The following is a 23,895-nucleotide window of genomic DNA, read 5'->3' as shown; positions in this document are numbered from 1 at the left end:
TGGTGTGTGTGTGTGTGTGTGTGTGTGTGTGTGTGTGTGTGTGTGTGTGTGTTGGGGATGGGGTTAGTGGGCAACCAGATCTTGGGGCCAAAATTTAGCATACAATACATAGCAACAGACCAGACCTCAACAATTACCCTTTTTTGAGGTAAATCTTTGGCTTTCCTCCTTTCTCCCCTAGTGTTAAGACTCTACTGAGTGTCAGGCACCGAGGCTCCAAGGATATGAACACTGTCTATTCCAGCAGAAATTGGAGACATTTAGAATAAAGGGGAGGGAAACAGATGAAGATCATTTTGACACAGACAGGCAAGGGCTCTGCCCAGGGAAACACTGAGGCTGGGGAGTCTCTGAGAGGCTCTAAAAGTAGAAAAAGTAACATTTATGGGACTTAGCTTATGACAGGCTCTGAGCCTTGTGTAGTTTGACTCATTTAAAGTCTCACAACATGGGCGAGAGAGATGGCTCATTGAGTAAGTACTTGAGGACCAGAGTGTGGATATCTAACGCCCAAGTTTAAAAAAAGCCGGGTGTGGTGCAAGCCTAAAATCCCAGTGCACACAACCAGGTTACCGCTTGAGGGAGGGGACAGTAGCTTGTCTCTATCTTGGGTTAGATTCCATTCTTTGCCATAACACACAAATCTCTGGATGTCATGAACTTGTACTTGAACACATCAGGGGTGGTGGCAGAGTAGGGTACTGGGGAACCCAGGAAGATATCTGGGGCCTCTGGGTGGGAACTGATTCTAAGTCCCAGGAGGGTGCTCTGGGACCTTCCACTGTCTGTTTACCGTCTGATTCCTGACTGCTGTGCAAATTCCTGCCCGTCTATAACTTGACCCTTTGCCTTTAATCCTGTCTTACAGTTTGACCCAAATGGATATTTTTGGGCTCTAATCCACTTTTTTTGTGTTGGTAAGTTTTTAAGTCTTTTCTTAATCAGTAGAGGATTGTTATTAAACTTTTACTGTGTAGTCATTTTTTAGTGACCCTAGACAATAGGAACATTAAAATATTAAGATTAAAGTAAAATGGACACTTTCCAGATTTTTTGTTTCTATTTTGAACTTTTCCCCAAATATTTACATTTTCAACACAATTCTCTTTTGTGCCAAACTCTCCTCGGTTTGGGGTTCATTTGTCTTTTTGTCTTTGTTTTTCAAGATTGGGTTTCTCTGTGTAGCCCTGGCTGTCTTTGTAGACCAGGCTGGCCTTGAACTCACAGAGACCCACCTGCCTCTGCCTCCCGAGTGCTGGGAAGGTACACAAGGCATGCGCCACAACGCCTGGCTTTGGTTTCATTTGTGACGCTGGTTGGTCTTTCCTAGAAGTAGTGGGCTCAGTGTCTGTGAGGGGACTCAGTAACTTCTGTCATGACCACTCCAGTAGGACCCAGGGTTAATTTATTATCCAGAGGTGTCTACAAGAGTCCAGAGCAGAGACAAAGGAAAGCAGTTGGTCATGGCCAGGGCTGGGGAAGTGGAGAGGAGGTGGCAAGAGACAGCGTGCATCAGAAAAAGTGCAAGAGAACAGCAGAGAGGGAGAGGTCGGATGGAAAGAGGGTGAGCGGCTGGAGGGAGCTCCGAGTGGGGAAGGAAAACTCATTTCACAAGTTCCTAAGGAATGCTTGTTTTATCTGACCAACAGAAACTCCATACTCCTGCTTGGGCTCATTTCTGGATTATAGGCTTTGAGACCTAACACTCAGAATGGCCTAAGATTTTTCCAGTAGCAAACAAAAGTCCAAAGCAGGTGAAGTTAAAAGACTTGATCTTAGTTTGAGACACGAGTTCAGTATTTCTTGTTTGATTTGGTTGTGATCAGAAATCTTGGGGGTTTCCATTGTCCACAAGCAACATGGGAAGGAACTAAAAGTGCCCCGTTGTCAGTACCACCTGGTCATTCCTGGGAAGCGCTTCCTGCTAGGCTGACTTGCTGTGTGTGCTGTGCGGAGCCCTGCATGCCGTGCTGTGCCGTGCGTGCTGTGCGTGCCGTGCCGTGCGTGCTGTGCGTGCTGTGCCGTGCGTGCTGTGCCGTGCCGTGCGTGCCGTGCCGTGCCGTGCGTGCTGTGCCGTGCCGTGCGTGCCGTGCCGTGCCGTGCCGTGCCGGCGCAGCAGCGTGAGATCTGCATCCCTGCACCTCTGTCAGTGTGAAACAGGGAGAGTGAGCCTGGAGCCAGGTCCCCTTCTCCGTGTGGGTTTCTGCTTTGCTGCAAGTGTAGGCAACTCCTTAAACAGAAAGTGTCAGTGACTCGTGTCCCTTCGTGTCCAGGTTCTTACAAAGTCCTTCGGAAGTCCCGGAAGCCCACTATGCTAAGGTAAGCTCTCATTGCTTGGGAGGAGATGAGACCCACACATGACATGGGTCTTCTGCCAGCTGGAGCTGCAGCATGGGATTTCTCAACTCTGAGAGGAGGGAGTTCATGGAAACCTCAGGTTTAGACTCTGTATCTGTTCCCTTCTGCTGCAAAGGAGGTCTCTCTCACAATGGCCGCACGCCACTGATCTGTGACTATAGCAGATGTCACTGGAATCCCTCTATTCTGTTTTGTTGACCAGTGTTTGATTTTTACCCTGGGTCTCTGGGCATCTAGTGTCTAGTTCTCAGTATCCAGGCAGTGTTGGGCATGTGTTCCTTCTCGTGGAGTGAGCCTGAAGTCAGATCGGACACTGGCTAGCTACTCCTACAGGTTCTGTGTCACCACTGCTTTAGCATATCTTGCACAGAGGACAGATTGTAGGACTTAAGGCTGGGTTGGTGTTCACATTTCTCTTTTGGTAGCCTACAGAACACCTCCCTGAACCAAAGAGAACACAGGGTTGAAGGCTTCATGTTCAATGAGTTATATGGAATTTAAAATGTTATTTCAGGTTAAATGATGAAATTGATCTAAAATATGAAGTACTCCTCTTTTGATAAATTATGAAATCAATAACTTAGAGGTAGAATTTATTAATAGAGGATAATGACCATTTATAGACTTAAAATTTTCTTCTGTTATTTCTGAGTTTTTTCTCTCTCATTTTTCAGTGACATTGACCAGCAGTACTTAAACTATCTATTCAGGTAAGATATTATTTACAGTTTTCAAGAATAATGTGTCTCTTGCTTATGCCTCCAGGTAAGTTTTTGTTTTCCATTGATTATAGAATTTTAAACAAATTGACTGCAGGGAGGAGCAAGTTTAAATTTTGTGTGTTGATCATAATCTGAAGACTCCAAATGGTCGGCCTGCCCTTAACCCTTGCAAGAGCCTGTTTGGCCTTGAACTTCAGAGGGTGACGGAAATTTTTTCTAGTGCCCAAACCTTTGTTTTGAGACTGAATCCCTAATTCCTTAGTCAAGTGGACCTGAGTTTGGCTCTTCTTGTTAATGCCTGTCTTATCTGACCGTCCCCTCCATCTCCACACAACAGACACACATACCACACCACACGCACATACACAGACACCCCCAACAACACCTAGACCCTCCTCCCACACCCTCAGAGTACAGAGCAGAGAGCCATGTGCCACATCCCTTTGATACGAAGCTTCAGGCACTCTACAGTTAATCATATCTGAGGATCAATTTATAAACTTCTACGTATAGCATGTGGACTCCGGCGTGTGCCTAGCAGAGGGTAGGCTTGTGCTGCCAAGGGATAGCTCAGGATCTTCTGGGCTTCAGCAGCTTCAGGCTGTGCATTCCAGATCTGACTGAGAAAGTGAGATTTGCTGCTGTGGACCCTAGTGTGCCTACAAGACTTTTAGTGAAAGCGCCAGGTTAGATGTGGCCCTTAGCATTTGGTGGTGGCAGTTTCTGATGGAGCTGTTTGGCTTACAACATTTAGCATTCACTGTAGCTCCATTTTCGGAGAAAGCTCCTGTTGGACCACTCAACCCAGCAGTTATTAAAACACCCTGTAGTATTTTGGTCTTTAATTAGTTGTGTGTGTGTGTGTGTGTGTGTGTGTGTGTGTGTTCATATGTGCACACACACATGAGAACAAATAGTAGCAGGGGGCAAGTGAGTCATATCTTCTGGAACCAGAGTTCCAGGCCACAGGGGTGTGTGAGTCTCCTGACATGGGTGCCAGGAACTGAACTCAGGTCCTCTGCAAGAGCAGTACACACCCCCACCCCCCAAACACTGTTTACTGTAAAATTCACCCTAAGTAAAAGACTGTTTGCTGCTTTTGTACTCAGAAAAAAAGTCCCAATCATTAGTTGTGCTGTGCTTAGACCTACTGGCTGGTGCCTCGAGTATGTGTGTGTGTGTGTGTTCCAGAGGTCAACTTCTGGTATCTTTCTTTGTTGTCTGTCTATTTTTTGAAACAGGCCCTCTCTCTGAACCTTGCCATTTCAGCTAGACTCCTGGCCAGAGAGCCCCTGGGGTCTGCCTGTCTCTACAGTTCAGCTAACTGGCTGGAACTTAAGATACTTTCTCCAAAATGCCAATGGTTCTTGGTGTTTAAAATGTTTTCCAGTGCTACAGTCAGTGATACAGTACCAGCATGCTCTGGGCCTTGGGTTTATTTCCCAGAGGTTGGGTCACATTAGGCAGTTCTGCATAGAAGACATGCCATGCAGCAAGGGTAGAGCAACAGAAAAATGAGCCTCTGTGATGCACAGCCCTTTACTCTGCCCGCCCTCCCTCCTCTGCTGGGAGATGTCCATTGCCTATGACACTGGTACTCTGGACTTCTGGCTGAGGCTGTGGCAGACTCCTGTGAAGCACCAGCTCTGTCCAGACCTTTTTCAGGAGTAAAGTATGAATCAGAGCAAGGACCACTTGTCAGCCGCCATCACCGACTGGTGCTGGGAGGTCAGCACACAGGCCCTGCACTCCGATCAGATGGATGGACCGTTCTTTCTGGGCCAGCCTGCAGCACTGCCTGCCCGGGCACACATTCATTTGCTCCCTCAGTAGTTTGAGAGATGTGCAAGTGGAAGGTTCTCTATCCTGACAGGTAGCATCTTCGTTGAGAAGGCATATGCTTCTGACTTTGACTCTTTGGTCACCACAGATACACCTAGAGGTGATTAACCGCATCAGAGCCCATTTGAGCACTTGTTGTTTGCTTGGGACCCAGAGATTTCTAAAATAAGGTTCTTCCCTGTGAGAAGGTTTGGGGTAAGAACAAGGAGAGAGCTAGTGCTGTTCTTGCAGTTCAAATAGGTGAATAAGGCTGGGGCCTAATTCAGGGAACGGTTTACTAGAGGGTTAAAAATAACCAAAACTTCTAAGTACATGTGTGCCTTCTATCTGTATTATGAATTCTTCTGAGTTCCTCCAGAGTATAAAATACAGAATTATTACTGTAATGTTGCTAACACGTTTTCCACTTCCTTGTTCTTCGGGTGAGATTATGCATAAGCCTGTAAATGAGCAATGGGCAGGTATTCTCTGGGGTGACTCGGTGGGGCTGGCAGCATGCAGGCTAGAGTTTGGAGACCATAGTTTCCCTGGATCCTCCCACTTCCTTTCCTGGGAGCAGATGCTTCCTGTCCCACTTACTGTTTCATTCTGACACTAGAGCACCGTGCTCAATGGCTCAGGCCTATGTTAATCTACGCAGGAGACTGAGGCAGAGCGATCCCAAGTTTAAGGTCTACCCTGGGCTATGTGGTGAGTTCAAGGGTAGCCTGAGCAACTTAGTAAGACTTTATCTCTAAAAATCAAGAGTAAAAATAGGGCTGAAGGTGTAGCTCAGCAGTACTTGCCTACCATGTATGCATGACATGTTAGGTTTAATCCCTAGTACCATACACCACACACACACACACACACCACACACACACACACACATACACACACACACCACACATACACACACACACACCACATATTTTGTATTCAGTAAATAATTCATTAAGATATCTGCTATCCATAATAAAAATATTAGCTTAATTTTTATATTAGTATATCTTCCTCTTTATACTACATGCAATTTATAATTTTAGGGGTTTCAAGTTATAGTTCTCCTCAGACAGTTCTTACCACACATACATTCAGAGGTGACTGAGTCTGTTAGAACCTGTATGGAACTTCAGCTGCATGCCTGACTGCTTATGACCCCAGAGAGTGAGATATGGTTCTGGTCCCCAGGATGCCACAATAAGACTGGCTTTGTGAAATTCCAAGTGAGGATTGGAGAGTCAACTCTTCAGTTCTTTTAACCTAATAGAATGCTCCTGATAGTATTTAAGGTACCGTGACAGGGCTGAGAAGACATTTTGGGTTGGAAAAGGGGTATCCATGTCCTGCCATGGGAGCAATACGTTCTATGCTCCTAAAGTTATAAGCAAAAGAGGATCTACAAGTTAAAATAATGAAGGGTGTACACTTAAAGAATGTGAAGAGATATAGAGGCTAAACCTTGCCAACTCTGCAGTTTCATGTGATGTGTGTGTGTGTGTGTGTGTGTGTGTGTGTGTGTGTGTTTGTGTGTTGTGTACTTATGGCTGCATGTAAATCCTGTCTTACAAACCTACAGGTTCTTGAATAATGGGACACAGGGCTTGTACTCTTTCTCTTTCTCTTTTACCAGCCTTCGATCTTCCTACCTCTGCTGTTCTAAGAAATCCCAGTTTAAAAAAATCAAAAGCACAGGGCAGGGCTTAAAATACAGCTCATTGGCATGACTGGCATCAGGAAGCCCTTGGTTCATCTTGATTTTGGAAAATCAGAAATACCCAGATGCCATCCTTGGAGACTGTGATATGAGCCAGGATGCTGGGCTGTTCTGCTCTACAGCCTTGTAGAGCCCAAGCAGGCCTTCCTATACCTGCAACTCAACTCCTAAACTCAGCACTTAGTTTTAGTCCTACCCATAACTAGATCAGTTGCTGGATGGCATGGAGTTGTGCTAGAAGCTGCAGAAGGTGGGAGTTCAGCCTTTCTCAGCTGGGCTCAGGGGGCACAGGCAGATGGAGGAGTACCAGAGGGAAGGATGGAATACGGCCACATCAGAGGAACCTGAATCACATCTCACATGCCTCACCACTGGGCATCTAGTGAGCGTTGGCTCAGGTAATCTTTGGCTATGCAGTGGGAAGATGGATGAATTTGTGAGTCAGTTGGAAATTTAACTACTTTTTGCACAGCTCAGCTTATGACAAAAATATCCTTAGCTCACATTCAACAGCTAGGTTTTAGCTTGCAACCTACTTGAAATTTGGAATTTACTTTGGTTAGCTTTCAGATAATCATTATAAGTTAAATGAACAGTGTAATAGGGCCAGCTAGGGCCAAGGAAAGTAATAAATGAAGGAGGGACATGAAACCCTTGTCCCAGGCATGCACCCCTGTCTTACCTGGGGTTTTATTGCTGTGAACAGACACCATGACCATGGCAACTCTTATAAAGTAAATGTTTAATTGGGGCTGGCTTACAGTTTTGGCGGTTCAGTCCATTATCATGGTGGTGGGAAGCATGGCAGTGTCCAGGCAGGCATGGTGCTGGAGGAGCTGAGATTCTACATCTTCATCCAAAAGCAGCCACTGTCTTCTGCAGGCAGCCAGGAGGAGCTTAGAATCCCACACTGAGCAGAGCCTATGCCCAGGTGACCTCAAAGCCCACCCCACAGTGACACACCCCCTCATACAAGGCCACACCTACTCCAACAAGGCCATATTTCCTAATAATGTTATTCCCTGTGGGCCAAGCATTTAAACACTAGAGTCTATGGATATTAAATTTATTCAAACCAGCACAGCCCTCTTGCCAAGTCATAAGCCATTCCCAAAGATTCTCATTCAGGATCTGGGTTCAAGCAGAAAGACCTGTGAGGCTAGTCAGCTTTCTTTCGGGTAACTTTACCTGATGAAATTCGATAGAAATGTGTATTTTTAAATGTATTTTCAGGTGTTGGGCATGTGCTGAAGAAAGCTTTCTTAACTGCTGTGCTGTGTTTTGTGTTTTGTTTTTCAGCACGGCACTGCTGGCGTTTGCATCTCACCCTACAGGTGAGCTACTCTGTGTGTCTGTAATCCTTGTTCAAAACCTAGCCTGGCTAGAGCTCCGAAGACATCCTGTAAGAGGGGCGTGCTATTGTATTCATTTGAAGCTACATTTAACCCAGTTGGTGGGTGGGGAACGTGGCTCAGTGGTAGAACACTTGCCTGGCACGGACAGGCCCTGGGTTGATCCCAGCTCTTCAGAATAGGAAGATGGGAAAATACTTCCTTGTGGATTTATTGCCTGTCAATGTATTTGTTTTTAAAATGTCTATTCATTTATTCAGTGTTTGAGTGCTCTGTCGCATGTACATCCCATGCCAGAGGAGGGCATCAGATCCCATTGCAGATGGTTGTGAGCTCCATGTGGGTGCTGGGAATTGAACTCAGGGCCTCTGGAAGACCAGCCAGGGCTCTAACCACTGAGCCACCTCTCCAGCCTCATGAATGTATTCTTACCCCTGTTTTAACATTTTTTTGAGCGTTGAACTTTTTAGTTAGTCTGCAGAATAATAGGCTCTCTAATGATACTTTCCCACATCTCTGTCATTGTTTACTCGTCACCTCAGTCCTGCCGTCCCTCGTCCTCTGTACCGCCGCCTCTGTCTCCCTCCTGCTCTCATGTCACGTCTGTAACTTTATATAGTTTGAGGCTGTGGTAGTTTGAATGTGCTCTGGCCTGTTGGAGTAAGTGTGGCCTTGATGGAGTAGGTGTGTCACTGGATGTCGGCTTTAAGACCCTCATCCCAGCTGCCTGGAGTCAGTCTTCTTTTAGCCACCTTCAGATGAAGATGGAGAACTCTCAGCTCCTCCTACAATATACCTTTCTGGACACTGCCATGTTCCTGCCTTGATGACAATGGACTGAACCTCTGAATCTGTAAGCCAGCCTCAATTAAATGCTGTCCTTGTGAGTTGCCTTGGTCATGGTGTCTGTTCACAGCAGTAAAACACTAAGACAGAAGCCTAGAATCAGCAAATGGGAAAAGACATGACAGTTATCGAGTCTGACTTGTTTGCTTAATATGAGCTCTGGTTTGTTCATTTAACGTAATGTTTTCCTTTGTGGCTGGATAAAACCGTGAGGCACATACGTGTGGATGTCAGGGAACATGGGAAGCAGTTGATTCTTACATAGGTTCTGAGCTTCAAGCTTGGATAGTCAGACTTGGTTACAATTGCTTTATCTTACAGTCATCCTGTTAGCCCCAGTGACATCATTTTAACATCGTTTCTTTTATGTCACAACTTAATCTTTTTAGTGCTGGAGTAAAAATTGGCTTTCAAATTACCTTTGCTTTGTTGCTGCCTCAGTTGCTCTAACATTGTTATTTCTGATTAGGAATCTCCTAAATGTGCTGCTCTCTCATGCAGCTTTGTTTATTTTTCACTTTGAAAGGCTTGGAAGCCCTATTAGTCTGTTTTCTGTTGCTAATAATGCAGCTCAACTACACAATGATCACACAGCTGTGAGCATACCGAACCCCAGGAAGTGTTTGTGAATTATATCTCAGTCAGAAAGTATGTTGGAGACAAAACAGAATTTGTAGTGTGGTCACTTTGAAAGAGTAATCCTTCAAATTATATTTGTAGGGTCTTGGCTGTGTCGCTCAGTGGTAGAGACTTAGATACTTGTGTAGCATATGTGAGCTCTGGGTTCAATTTCTAGAACGTGTGTGTGTGTGTGTGTGTGTGTGTTCTCGTATGTGTAAGCTCGTGCTGTAAGCTTGTTATACAAGAGGAGTCTTGTTGGTGACTGTGCATTAACTAAAGTGTTGTCATTGAAGAGGCTTGGTACAGGAAATTTCACTCATGGGAAGGATTTTTGCAGAGCCACTGGTTGGCTGTACCTCTATGTCAACAACAGGGATAGCCATGACTTCCCTTGCTTGTGGACAGCTGAGGCTCCCTAGGAAATGAATGCCCCCAAACTTCAGTGTGCAGAGTCCCAGATGTCTGAGTGCCATAGCAGGCTTCAGCAAAAGCCCTGGCAAAGGTCGTTATGGAGCGATGAATGGGTTTATCCATTTGCAGCAATCCAGGAGCTAGACTCTTCTGTGTGTACCAGAAGCAAGTTCATGATCTAATTCTTAAGCAGTGACATTGTAAAGCCACATGCCTGCCCTTGCGTAATGTGAAGGTGTCTTTTTTGTATTTGTATATGAATGTGTGCATACATACTAATGCATGCTAATATGTGTGTACACACGTGAGTATGTGAATAAAGGACAGGCAGACTGGATGTCATTCTCAGGACATCATCCACATTGCTCTTTTGAGACAGGGTCTCTCACTTTCATCTGGATTTGACAATTCAGCCAGTCTAACTTGTAGGTAGCAAACCTTAAAATGTTGCCTGTCTGTTTCTCTAGTTCTAGGATTACAAACACACCATCATGCTTGGGTTTTATGAGATGGGTGCTTGTGTGGCAAGCACATTACTGACTGAGTCATCTTCTTAGCTGCAAGCTTTATTCTTTCTATAAAAGTGCTCTTCGTCACCAAGGTCATGTTTGTCACTTTCTTAGTGCTTTTGCAAATTGTGTATCAAGGTGCCTTAAGAACGGATATGCCTGCTTCTCCCATCTCCTAACTGGGGAGTTCCACAGGCGTCAAAGCTTAGTAGCAATGAAGTTTTCCATTGAGCTGAGTCTGTATTTATGAGCTGTGCACAACTCTCAGAACTGTGCAGGAGCTGACCTGTGTATGTGCTCGAGCAGCAGCCTTTCATTTTGAACTCACTCAGGAATAGTTGAGTGCTTTGTTTATGTTTTTTAGAGCAGACAACCAAGACACCAAGGGCTATGGTATGAACAATGACAGTTTCATGTCTTAGTTTCCTTTTCTGTTTCTGTGACAAAGTACTCTGACAAAAGCAACTTAAGGGAGGAAGGGTGTGTTCTGGCTCACAGTTCAGGGTTGTCCATTGTACAGAAGTCAGAGTGACAGGAGCTAGCCACATCTCATCTGTAATTTAGTAAAAGAGCAATGAATGTCTGTTGTAACTCAGTTTATCCCTCTATTATTCTTCTCAGCCAGGGAATGGTGCCACCCACCGTGGGTGGGTCCTTTCCTCTTCAATCAATATCATTAAGAAATCTATAGGCATGCTAGAGGGCCACTGCCCAGATAATTCCAGATTCTGTCAATTTGATGATAAACAGTAAACATCATATTCAGAATGTACAAGACCTCTTGGAGTCAGGTATATTAACTGCAAATGGATCATGTGGTGTTTTGTATCTCAGGGTTTTATGGCCGCAAAGAAACTCCATGGCCATCGCAACTCTTATGAAGAAAACATTTAGCTGGGGCTGCTTACAGTCCACAGGCTGAGTGCATCATGGTCTCGGTGTGCTGGAGGGCCTGGCGCTGGAAAGATAGCTGAGATTTCTACATCTGAATAGTCAGGCAGCAGGAAGAGAGTGACACAGGGCCTGGCTTAGGGTTCTGAAACCCCCAAACAAGCTCCAAGCAACATACTTCTTCCAACAAGGCCACACCTCCCAACAGTGCCACTCCTTATGATCCTTGGGGTCATTTTCATTAAAGCACATTTTCTAATGGTTGTTTGCAGCTAATTCTAAGGTTTAGCACATAAACCAGCTATATGGAGTTGTCGAGTTAGTGTAGATGTATGACTGACTAATAAAGGACACGTGTCCCAGAGTGTTTGTGCCATTTGCCATGTCACCCAGAACAGCATGAGGATTCGGTGGCTCCACATCCTCACCAACCTTTGTTATGTCTGACTTGATCTGGCTGGTGAGGGCCTCCTAGTGGAATTCTTGCCTGAGCATCCCTCTTCCTTTCTGAGAGGAAGTAGGATGAGTTTCCTTGTAAATGCCTCTTGGGATCAGGCAGGTCATTTGTATGCCTCGAACACTAGGTTTCTTTAAGTTTGGGGAGACAGAGATGACCTGTTTCCAAAGCCATTTCACAAGTTGATGAAAGGAGCCAAGAACCTTAGAATCATAACTGAGAAGACCCCACTCCTTTCTCTTTACATTCCTTGATCTGTAGTAGAGATAGTCTCCTCATGTTTAAAGGTTTTTACTTTACGTTCTTATGGGGTCATTGGCTGTGGTGTTCAAAAGAGACACTTTAAAGCAACCAGAAGAGCAAGAAGCTCCCGGGAATGTGAGCCAGCCGAGACCTTGGTATATGGTTTCGATTCATGAGATGCCATCTTGAGGTGCAGCAGCCGCAGCACCTTTTGGAGGTGACAGCCCCCACTATGACCACTCACTGCCAGTTCTAGGGCTGAGATGGGGAGAGAGGAGCTCCCTTGTGCTCACCTCATGCTACTGCTCTGTGGTAGTTTTGTGTTCTGTAACCTTTAGAGCAGCGGGGCTCATGTCCTCTGCTCAGGAAAGTGCTGCCTCGATCCTAACCACTCAGGATGGTCACACGCTTGTTTGCAGAAGCCTCTTGTGGCTGCCTTCAAAACTGGGTCAGCTCTCCAGCCACAAACTTGGTGCCATGTAGCTCAGCAGAGAAAGTAGAGGAGTGTTGTTTTGTGGACACCTTCACTTGTTTTGTTTTAAGATGTTTACTATTTTATGTATATGTGGCTAAGTTTATGTATGTGTACCACAAACATGCACATAGGTACAGAGCCTGGAAGAGGGCGTTAGAACCCCTAGAGTTGCAGGGTTGTGTTAGTTAGGGTTTCATTGCTGACAAGAGATAGTGTGACTAAGGTGGGGCTGGCTCACAGTTTCAGAGCGTCAGTCCTTATCATTATGGCAGGAAGGCAGCATGCAGGTAGAGATGCTGTAGTCCACCTTCAGTTCTCATAGTCTGTCACAGTCTCAACAATGTTCTCTTAACTGTGATTCCCTATAAAATCAAAATAAAAAGGCAGATCACATACTTGTAATATCACAGGATAAACATTACCATTCCAGAACATCACAGTGAGGAATTATTGGACTAAAGCAAGACCAAAAACCAGCTGGGCAAGCTCCAAACTCTGCATTTCCATGTTTTATCTCCAACTCCTTTGATCCTTGTTGACTGCAACACACTTCTTTCTCTTGGGCTTGTTCCACTCCCTGTCAGCAGCTTTCCTAGACAAATATCCCATGGCTGTGGCATCTGCATCATCTTGGGGACTCCAAGGCAACTTCAACTTCACAGCTCTCTGTCCCAATGTCTGGGGTCCACACATGATCTTCTGGGCTCTCCCAGAGGGCTTAGCTCACTTCTCCAGCTCTTCCCACTCTAGGCTCTGGTTAATTCCACTCCACTGCTGCTGCTGTTCTTGGTGTTCATCCCATGGTACTTGTGTCTTCAACGTGCTGGAGGCTTTCACTGAAACTAGGCCTCATCCATAACCTCTTACAGGTTTTCTTCATGGTGCCAAGCCCCAAATTCTTTTCATGACCCCTCAGTCCTGGGCTGTCAGCTGCTACTGAGGCTGCACCTTCAGTGACCTCTCCTGGCCTCTCCCAGTGTGAGCCTCAGCTGTTTTCCAGGACCCCCCCCCATGCCTTTAAAACTAGTATAACCTGGGTGACTCTTACATTTTACCAAGTCCAGCCACAGCAAGAGTTCTATCTCTGGAACACAGCGTTTTTTTTTTTTTTTTTTTTTTTTGTGCTCTCAGAAAACACTTCCCAGAAGATTTCACCACAGTGATGCTGGTCTCTTCTTAATCACCACTAATTTCTTAGCTTCAGCTTTCCGTTTTCCAATTCTGTCACTGCCTGAGCTTGGCTGTCCTGGAACTTACTGTGTGGACTGACCTTAAACACAGAGATCTGCATTCCTCTGTCTCCTGAGTGATGACGTTAAAGGCATGCGCCATAACACCTGAGCTAAGCTTCTCTTTACCTTTTCACAAGATCTTTATAAGTTTCAGATTGTAGTTCATTACACAAATATTCAAATTGACAGCTGAGAATAGCCATCACAATCCATCCCTTGTCAATTTGAAACATAATCATATCTCCTTATGCCCAAATGAAAACAACCAGATCATAATAACATCTAACATGATATAACTTAACTGTTCCTTGTTCAAGTTCAAATGCATAAACACTAAGCTTAGCTGGCTGGGATCCTGCCCCAAGGTCACCATTCCCTTGATTTAATATTTTTTGAATACAGGATGTAGCTTCGTTCTACTTGCTGGTGCCCCTTTATTCTCTGGACCATGCATTTTGTATTTTTCCTTTCTAGGTTTGCTAGAACTCTCTTATAAGAGTGAACCACAGATAAAATCTAAACTAGGCTTTTTGAGACTTTCTTTGTCAATGCAATTAAATCTCTTTATCCTCAGGCAGACTCACACAAGGGCAAAGAGCAGACACATTCTTTATCAGAATATCACAAGAACAATCTTTAGACAACATACTAAACCTCTTGAGCCATGTCTTAGGATTTTACTGCTGTGAACAGACACCATGACCAAGGCAACTCTAATAAGGACAACACTTAAATTGGGGCTGGCTTACAGGTTCAGAGGTTCAGTCCATTATCATCAAGGTGGGAGCTCAGCAGCATCCAGGCAGGCGTGGTGCAGGAGGAGCCGAGAGTTCTACATCTTCATCTGAAAGCTGCTAGAAGAGTGACTTACAGGCAGCTGGGATGAGGATTTTTAAAGCCCACAGTGACACACCTATTCCAACAAGGCCACACCTCCTAATAGTGCCACTCCCGGGGCCAAGCGTATACAAACTCAGAGGTTGTGAGCCTCCTAACGTGGATGCTTGTCAAGAGCAGAAAGTACTTCAGTGCTGATCCATCTTTAGCTCCTGTACTGGCTGATTTTGTGTGTTAACTTGACACAATTAGAGTCATCAGGGAGAAAGAAGCCTCAGTTGAAGAAATGCCTCCATGAGATTCAGCTGTCAAACATTTTCTCAGTTAATGATCAATGGAGTAGACCTAACCCATGGTGGGTGATGCCACCTCTAGGCTGGTGGCCTGGAATGAGAAAGCAGGCTGAGCAAGCACCCCTCCGTGGCCTCTGCATGAGCTCCAGGTTCCATCCCTCCTTTAGTCCCTGTCCTGACTTCCTCTGGTGGTGGGCGATCTGGAAGTGTGAGCCCAGTAAAGGCTTCCTCCCCAACGTGCTTTTTGGTCCCGGTGTTTTATCTGTTTTATCGCAGTGTTACAAATCCCAACTACGACAGCTCCCAACACCTTCACAATCCTTAGGCTCCTGGATTGAGTTCTCCTGGGGTTAGAACAAGCTACACCCTGTCACATTCTTGTGGCAATGACAGCAGTGTCACCAACCTTTTAAGGGCTGTTTAAGGGCAGATGGTTCCCTTTTCCACTTAAAAGTCTTGCTTTTGCACCATTTTGGTGATGCAAACCTTTAGTCTCAGCACTAGGGAGATGGAGACAGGTGGATGTCTGTGAGTGTGAAACCAACCTGGTCTGCACAGCCCTAACTGTCCTAGAAAATTCAAATCTCTCTCTGTCTCTGTCTCTCTCTGTTTACTTCTGCTTTTTCTTTCTTTCTTTCTTTTTTTTTTTTTTTGTGTGTGTGTGTGTTTTTAGTTCTTATTTGGTTTACTTAATTTATTTACCTGTTTGTTTTCTAGAGAGAGAAAGGTGTGGAGTTGGATGGGTGGGAAAGATCTGAAGGAGGAAAACCCATGATCAGAATGCAATGTATTCATACGACAACAAAATGCTTTTTTGTTTGTTTGTTTGTTTTGTTTTTTTGAGTGACATATTGAGGGCCCCAAAGTATTTGGAGTCACAGAGTCAAGTCTAGAACGTGTATGGCCTGTCAAGAAGCACCGTCTTTCAGAGCCCCTTGTTTCAGTGTTGCTTGCTAAGGCATCTTTGTGGCCACGGGCGAGTGAGATGGAGACCCTGCTTTCACAGGATTTGGTAGCTGTAGGAGGTGGGGCAGGCCAGGTGTTCAGGCAAGCAGATGATAGGTGATAAGGATAATGTCAGGCCAGTTTATCCTATGTCTTTGCTTCTCACCCTCCCTGTAACTCATGGAAGAGGCTCCTGTAGTCTGAATACTGACTATCATCTAGTTCGCAAGTTCCTTAGCTGTGATTTTTTTTCTTTATTTCCCTGTCTCCCTGTCTGTCCCAGACCATTCCTCTTGTTCTTTAGAGTTCCAAAGCCCAGGCTATGCTATAAACATTACTCTCCCTAGCTCACCCAGCCGGAATATTTATGACAAAATGGAATGTCAAGAGGAGGTGTGTCCAGCGGCTCCTAAGTCCTGGATTTAACTGATAGCCTCTCTGCCATTCCTCATCATCGTCCTGACACTGCAGCTCCCCCCACAAAGGCCAAGAGCCAGCAGCCACAGCAGAGACACAGCAGATCCTCCAAGGATGTCCACCCGTGGCTGAGCAGGGCCTCAGCCTTTTTCACTGGCCATAGTGCCAGGATTGTCTTGATTGTCACTCCTCTGCAAAAAGAAGACCTCAGTGGTCTTTATTGTATCTTGTACATTATACACTGTAGCTCTGAAACTGGCAGGTAAAATCAGGCTCTTTTCCTCTGACACCGTCCCTTCTGTGGATGCTACCCACTGAAGGGAGATATGGTCGAGGTTGACCTGGGAGCATGCTCTGGTTTCACAGAACAACAATTACAAAATTATATCCATGTTTCTTCTCTGGGCTTCAGATGAGGTTGGGGTAATAGAACCTCTCAGTTACTAAGAGATAAAGTCACCACCTTCCACATAAAGCTCTGCACAAAACAGGCTCTTGCTAAATGGCCACCACCATCACTTTATTCATAGTAGGAGGCAATAGAATGTTCTTCAGGATGTGGCAGCTGGAGGGCTGGCACGTCACTAACACAGGTTCCATTGAAGGTGGAAGACATCCTGTGGAGTGGTGACCTAGAGACAGTGAGTCCTTGACCTGTGATGGGCAGCATAAAAACTAAATCCCACAGAACTCTTCCTTAGACATACATCTACAAAAATGAAGATCTGTCTCCTCTGCGGGTACAGAATTGGAATTAATAGGTAGTTGAGTTCACATACGATGCTTTATACAAGTGTAGCAGCCCCCCTGAATCCTGTTCTGAAATGCATGCAGGCGTGCCTGTGTGTGTATGTGTGTGAGCTCACACATGTTCCCAGTGATGGAACCCAGGTTACTTCGTGTGCTGAGCACAGCTCTACCTCTGAGTTGTCTGTGAAGTACTTGACTCATAGGTGTAAGTGAGTGAAGGAAATAGTGCTCACAGCTCCACTGCAGAGTTTGTCAGCAGGGAGGAATTAGCAATGTCAGCCCAGCCCCCCAGGCTCCACAGAACAGACCCGGACCAGAGCCCAGACCTCTGGAGAGCCAGGCTCCTGCAGAAAGTCCAGATTTGGAAGGATTAAGCTGTCCACTGTTGAAATGCTTAATTCCTTTTCTTGAGACATTTTTGGAAGAGTTTCTGCGTTTTTAATCTCCTGACTTCTTGTTTGTGACCAAGTTCAAATTCCAGAGAGAAATAGCCAATATGTGTGATTATTTCCTCTTGTGCTAAAAATGGAACTAAAAGAATGAACTTACTTTACAAGAAATAAATGTACCCTTTGGGCCTTAAACTAAATGGAGTGTTCATGATTGCTCTGGGCCCTGTGCTGTCTGTGTAGTAATTAAACAAAATAAAGAAGAGAATAAATAAAAGAATTAAGTAAATAAAACAAAATAAATAAAGAAAATAAAGAAGAGGACCATCCCTCTGTCACTGTCCCTGTGTGGCCGTTAAAGGGAAGATCCAAGGTCTGGTCGATCTGGTACACATTCTGGCTCCACAATTTTAGCTTCGTCCCTTGTCTGGGCATCAGTTGGAGTGTGGGTACAGGATGCACGGGATAAAGGGATAAAGCCAGCACATTTCACATGGTTTTCAGTAGGAGGCAAGAGAGGAGTCTCAGGGATGTAGCAGCTGAGTGCACTGTGCAGAAGACATTGTAGCTGGGGGACCTGATGGAGCAGTGTGCTCACTGTATCCCCTTTCCTGTGCTCCTTAGGTGACCTCTTCGGTGCCCTGGACTTTCCATTCCTGTATTTCTACAGATTCCATGGCAGCTGCTGTGCCAGGTAATCTTGAGCCACGTCATGTGTATTTTGTGCCATTAGCTGTGTTTTCCTCTCTATGAAGCCTGCTGTAATTGAGAGAGTTGGAGAAGCAAGTAGAGGGTACATCTGTAACTCCAGTCCCAAAGTGCACATGGATTCATGGAGGCAAAATGATAAATAATAAATTAAACAGTGAATAAGTAATAAAATGAATCAACCTGCTAAGTACTGCTTCTGGAGAGCGCATACATGTTCTCCAGGGACATTGAGGCAGTGGGTGCACTATTACAGACATTCTGCATTTGAGCCTTAGAACAGTTCCTCATCACCCTCAGAGAAGTACCAGCAATGCTCCTGTTGGCTCTCCCAGCTTGTCAGTCTGACTAGCCTAGCCCGTTCAGTTGTCCACGAGCTAAGCTTTCACGTGGTAACCCTTGCTGCCCAGGCACCCGAGGATGGTTATTTGGTAGTATGGGCAAGCATGCTCTGGGCGCATGGTCAACTCTAGGTGGATCAGAACAGCACCTTCACAGCTCACCGGTGCTGGCTATTTTTCTGGCCCCCTATAATCAACAGCTTTCTTCCAACTCAACATGTTAGATCAGCCCTTTTAATTGTAAAGAGCAAGTGGTCTTTGCTTGAATTGGCTTAACTCTGTATCATTTTACCCTCCTGGCTTCCGTACAAAGCTGACCTTTTAAAAAACTTGTAAAATTTCCTCACATCATCTCAATGGTTCCTCCATTTCCATATCTCAGATTAGGGGGTTCTCTTCAGGGGGTCCTAAGAAACTCAGAGGAGGTTCATGGATGGCTACCTGAGGGGAAGGAGATAGCCTTAACCCAGAGACCCCTGAAACAGATCTCTCTTTCTCCCAAGGCTATTCTCGTCAGGGATTCTCCTTATTGAGGGGTGGATAAGTCAGAAGGAGGAAAATAAAGATGAGGTAGTAAAAATAAATGTCTTTACAAGGGGTCAGGTGATGAATATTCATATGGGAGGTTGAGTTTACTCTAGCCTTCAGAGCAGAGTTAGAAACAATATAAATGTGCAACAAGGTAATGATACAGGAATCTAGGTAAGGTGCTTTACACTTGAAACCCTAATTTCCATACCAGGACAAATGTCCCCACCAAAATAAGCCTTGCAATAGGAAATAATTAAATTATGATAAAGCATAAAAAAGAAATTATTCACAAACTAACAAGTCAGCAATGGGAGGGAAGCATTTGCTATCTCTAAGCCATGAGAACTACCTTGTCCTACCTGCCTCTGTGCCAAGAGACTGCTCAACTCACGCCTCTTAGCTGGAGGTGGTGAGGATAGGGCAAAAGGCAAGGACAGGCTTCGGGAGACTGGACACCCCTGTGATGTGGGTTCTTGATGGCAGTAATGGGAGCCACCAAGAGGTACCTCAGAGAACTGACTGCCTTACTCCCCATCCCTTCCCTCAAAGATGTGGACCCTCAAACTCCCCACTTTGACTCACTGGTGACTGCTATAGACTTTGCTGTTGTGAACTGCTGTAGACTTCGGTGTTGTGACAGGTGTCTAAGAAAAACAAGATAAACATCAAAGGCTCTCTTTTGTCCTGGTCTGGTGTTTGTCTGGTTCCCTTACTTGAGGCCTGTGATACTGTGCTGGAGACATAGGAGGGATTCCAAGTAAAAGAACAGTCAATAAAGGATTTACTAATAGATTTTCTTAGAAGACATCAAATCACAGGAAGGGAGTGCTGCCTCCAAACACCCTAAAGTTAAGTTGTAGCTACCCAGACTTACTAGAGGTAAGCAAACTGACCATGTGTGATGGAACGTTTGTTCACCAGCACTGACTGGCCAGCCATCAGCTCGAGCAGGCAGCACAGGGTCACAGCTACCCCTGAGCCCTGGCCTGCCAGGAAGTTCCTTGTGCCCTTATCAGGAAAAGCAGAATTCCACCAGGTGGGTCAGATAAGCCTGGCCAACAACTAACTATTTGAGAAGAACAACACTGCTGTATTTCTTTCGAAAAATTTCCATCTGCCCAAGTGGCCAGAAACGAGGTCTCCTATCTGTCTATAAATTGTTCAATGTATAACCTGGGGCTGGGACCCACGAGAGACATGTAAAATATGTAAGCCTAAGGTGCAAATAAGTTAGTAAAGCTTCCATTGGAGGCTGTCTCTTCCTTAAGCCTTTTTTTTTTTTTTAAAGATTTTTTCCCCTATCAATCTCTTAAGAGAGCAGTTTCTCATCGGTAAGGCACATTGATTTGTTAATAGTGGTGGTACACAGTGGAAGCTGAATCTGCCTCGTGAAACAGAGGCAGATAGAAGAGGAGGGGGTGGGGCAGTTGTGCTTCTGAGGTGTATCCCTGGCAACATTTCATCTAACCAGGTTCCACCTCCTGGTGTTCCCATTATCTCTCAAGAACACCTTCAAATGATGAGACCATAAATAGACTTAACCAAAATCAGCAACCTCATCATACGACCAACACGGTTTACATCTTCCACCGCGTCTCAGCGCCCAAGCTTTTGGAGCAATCCTGATGTTGAAAACATAACAGTGCACATCTGCATATTTTCTCTCAAGACTTAACCAGAGTTAGTCTTTCACCTCTTTCACCTCTAGTGAGATACTCGTATCTCTTCTTCAGAAAAATAGAAGTTCTGGTTTCTGAACTTCTTTTATCCAGGGGCACGAGAAAACACAAATATGGTGAAAGTTGTATAGTCCTTAGAAATTGGACGTTGGCAAGCAGACAGTCATAGCATCTCCCTGTAATCACAGCTCCTTGGGGAGACAGGGAGACAGTGGGAGGATTTAGAGTTCCAAGCCAGCATGCAGCCACCAAGACCTTGTCTCTATGGGGTGTAAGAGGAGGATCTCACTGTCTGTGGCTGAAGGAAGGTGGCCTCACTAACCAAAGGGTGTTTGTCTTTTCAGCGGAGTTTTGGGATTCTTTCTCATGCTCAGCACAGTAAAGCTGAGAAGCGTTCTGGCCCCAAGGCAGTGTGCCGCCTGGATCTTCTTTGCTAAGGTAAGAAAGAGAGAGGGGCTCTAGGGGTAGGAAAGCCTACCTCAGGCATCTGTGTGCCCAGACTTCTCCGCCGGGGGTATGTAAATGGGGGTCTTTAGGAAACCGTTTTTAGTGACACAAGCCTGGGCATTCATGCAGGTAATCATTTCTGAGACCTTTCGCCTACTTTAAGACGACATCACGACATCACATTCTTAGAAGGTGGATGTGAGTTGGTACCTGAACTTCCTCTGAAAAAATGAGAGATTTTGGTCAAAAATGCTCCAAGGCAGCCCTCAGAGCCTAGATTAACGTTTGGCAGGAAGTCATTTGTCCTTCCTGGGAACTATGAGGCTTTCCAGAGTTCAGCTGACTTTCTCAAGAGGACCCCGCCTGTCCAGTGAGGTGGCCGAAGAAAACATACAGATGGCCAGGTTGGAGACACTTCCGTGAGCCTTCAGGACAAGGGATGCCACAAGAATAGCTTTTGTGTATCACAGTGACACGCTGAAGCATGAGAGAGGAGGGTGAGCTACGAAGGTGTGCAGCAGAAAGGCAGCAGTGGGCAGCACTGTGGGAACAGATGCTTTGACGTGAGCACTCCTCTCCTGGCTCCTTACTGTTTTCCCATGGTCAAAGGATGCTGGGGCTAAGGAGCTGCTCTGGGGGAGTGGGAATCAATCTAATGACTCGGTTAGCAGAGCTCCTGCCTCCGCTGCCTCATTTTGTTCTCTGTGCTTTTGCTTCTCTGGAAATTGGTTTGTACAGTGGCGATGTCACCCGCTCCGTCTGTGTTAGTACAGTAGCGATGTCACCCTCTCCGTCTGTGTCAGTACAGTGGCGATGTCACCCTCTCCGACTGTGTCAGTACAGTGGCGATGTCACCCTCTCCGTCTGTGTCAATACAGTGTCGATGTCACCCTCTCCATCTGTGTCAGTACAGTGGTGATGTCACCCTCTCCGTCTGTGTCAGTACAGTGGTGATGTCACCCTCTCCATCTGTGTTAGTACAGTGGCGATGTCACCCTCTCTCTCCGTCTGTGTTAGTAGTTAGTATAGTAGTGTTGCGGTAAATATTAGAAGGATGGTTCACCTTTTTTCCCAAACTTTGCCGGCTCTTGCTCAGGGCGACCTGGCACTACAGGGATCTCTAACTTGGCAGCCTTATGTCTGGCGAAGTTCACTCTTCTGCCCCTTTCCTGCTTCCTTTCCTTTGCAGGTTCCTTTCCTCCACCGCCCGGTCACTTATCAAGCAGGTTTATATATTAAATTCTCAATCCACAAACTCTATACAATAAGCTTACAACCAGTGGACCAAGATACAAATTGCTCTTCTATATGAGATAAAAAGATCCATAGAAACCCTTAGAAATAATAACAACCTCATCAAGCTAGAGATGTGCGAGAGAAACATACACATCAGTTTCCATCTCTGTTCCTCCTAGAATCTCTCCCTCCTCTTCTGTTTTTTTCTAGCCTTTTCCCCACCTTCTTCTCTACTGTCCAGTTTACGTATCACCTTAACATCGACCCACATAATGGTATGGTAGTTTTACATTCAGAAGAATAGGGAGACTGGGTAAGAGCTTCAGCATGAGAGAGGAAGCTGACAGTCTGCTGGGAAGACGCTATCTGAAGTCTTTGTGCCCATGCTTTCAGAAATGGACTGAAGGCACACAGAAACCAGAGGTATTTGTTCTTGGTAGGAACAGAGTAAACTGTGGTGTTCTTCCCCATTCCGTCCTCTCAGCTCTGTCAGTATGATGATTAAGCCAGAGCAGGTTGTGGCGAGCTATAGAAGTTAGCCTAGCTGCATCTAGAAGTCACTCCCTCTGTTTGGGGCATTGTTAATTTTGGCAGCCATTTTGGTTATAAATAAACAGGGGAGGCCAGTAGTTTCACTGTTTTGAGTTTATAGGCTCATTGGAGCAAGCTGTGGACAGTGATCTTGCTGATGACTTAAGGAGCTCTGCAGGTAAGAGCATTGTGAGCTCCATACCCCCTCCATATATCTCACACTCTATGTCAAGGAACACACAAAAGAGGTGGAACAGACTCAAACATACCCACATACCCCTGGCCAAGAGAGCCTGTTTGCACACTGAAGAGCCAGAGGAAAGTACAAACTAAGGCAGACTTGAAAACTGCCTGAGGTTCAAATGCCCTCCCCCGCTATGCAGAAGCAGAGACAAAGATTTCTGGCTCATAACAACAATCTCTTACTGTTCCTTGCCAGGTGCCAAGCTGCACGTGCATAAAGAATGAGGATATAGATATTATTAAGGACATCAGCATCTGTGCCTGCTATGACAGACAGACTTTAAACTTTCTCTAAGAAGATCACTGAACTAGCAAAACCAAACACCTATAATAACGACCCATGTAGGGAAGGTAGAACCAGAGTTGCCACTGTACATTATCTAAAAAGCCTAATACTCAACCAAAAAGTACTGACATTTAGAGAAGCAAACTGTGGTTCATGTGCAGGAAAATGAAAGGCTTCACATACAGGAGCCAGCCTAGAACCCTGGAAAGCACTTCTTTCAGATGCTCAGGAATAGGGCTGCAGTTATGCCAAGAAGCAAAGGAAAGGCCTACTGGGTTCAAAATGTCAGTCAGAGGATTAGAAAGTAACCAATGAAGGTCCAGATGGAAGAGTATAATGGAAGTGAGAGTTCTGTAAGGGACTCAGCACATTTTAGATGGCAGAGAATGTGAACTGAGAGAAGAATTGCCATCTAATACAGAGATAAATATTAACTGGAAATAATAACATGTATAAAACCAGTCTGGAAGAGGAGAAAGCAGGGATGGAAAAATATTAGAATAAACAATGGATGCAACTCCCAAATTTTATGAAAGACATTAATATTCAGTAAGCCTTACAAACAAAACCAGAACCTTATCTGAACAAATTACAATCAAATGGTTAA

At 45.3% G+C, this 23,895-nt stretch overlaps 1 protein-coding gene across 2 annotated transcripts in view; it reads left to right on the top strand.

Annotated features, from left to right (window-relative positions):
* Positions 1–23,895, top strand: part of TMEM241 (transmembrane protein 241) — a gene marked incomplete at its 5' end in the record, with an annotated part of 98,056 nt that overhangs the window by 36,686 nt on the left and 37,475 nt on the right. For both annotated transcript variants that reach the window (XM_080919813.1, XM_080919814.1), the window contains 6 exons: positions 869–917; positions 2,274–2,319; positions 3,033–3,068; positions 7,918–7,952; positions 17,911–17,980; positions 20,890–20,983. In XM_080919813.1, coding sequence (XP_080775939.1) covers positions 869–917; positions 2,274–2,319; positions 3,033–3,068; positions 7,918–7,952; positions 17,911–17,980; positions 20,890–20,983 — 330 coding nt within the window. The remainder of the gene's footprint in view (positions 1–868; positions 918–2,273; positions 2,320–3,032; positions 3,069–7,917; positions 7,953–17,910; positions 17,981–20,889; positions 20,984–23,895) is intronic.

This window comes from Micromys minutus, assembly GCF_963924665.1.
Source record: "Micromys minutus genome assembly, chromosome: 8".
Classification (NCBI taxonomy): domain Eukaryota; kingdom Metazoa; phylum Chordata; class Mammalia; order Rodentia; family Muridae; genus Micromys; species Micromys minutus.
The sequence above is the reverse complement of the archived record's forward strand: the minus strand, read 5'-3'. Positions and strand labels throughout refer to the sequence as shown.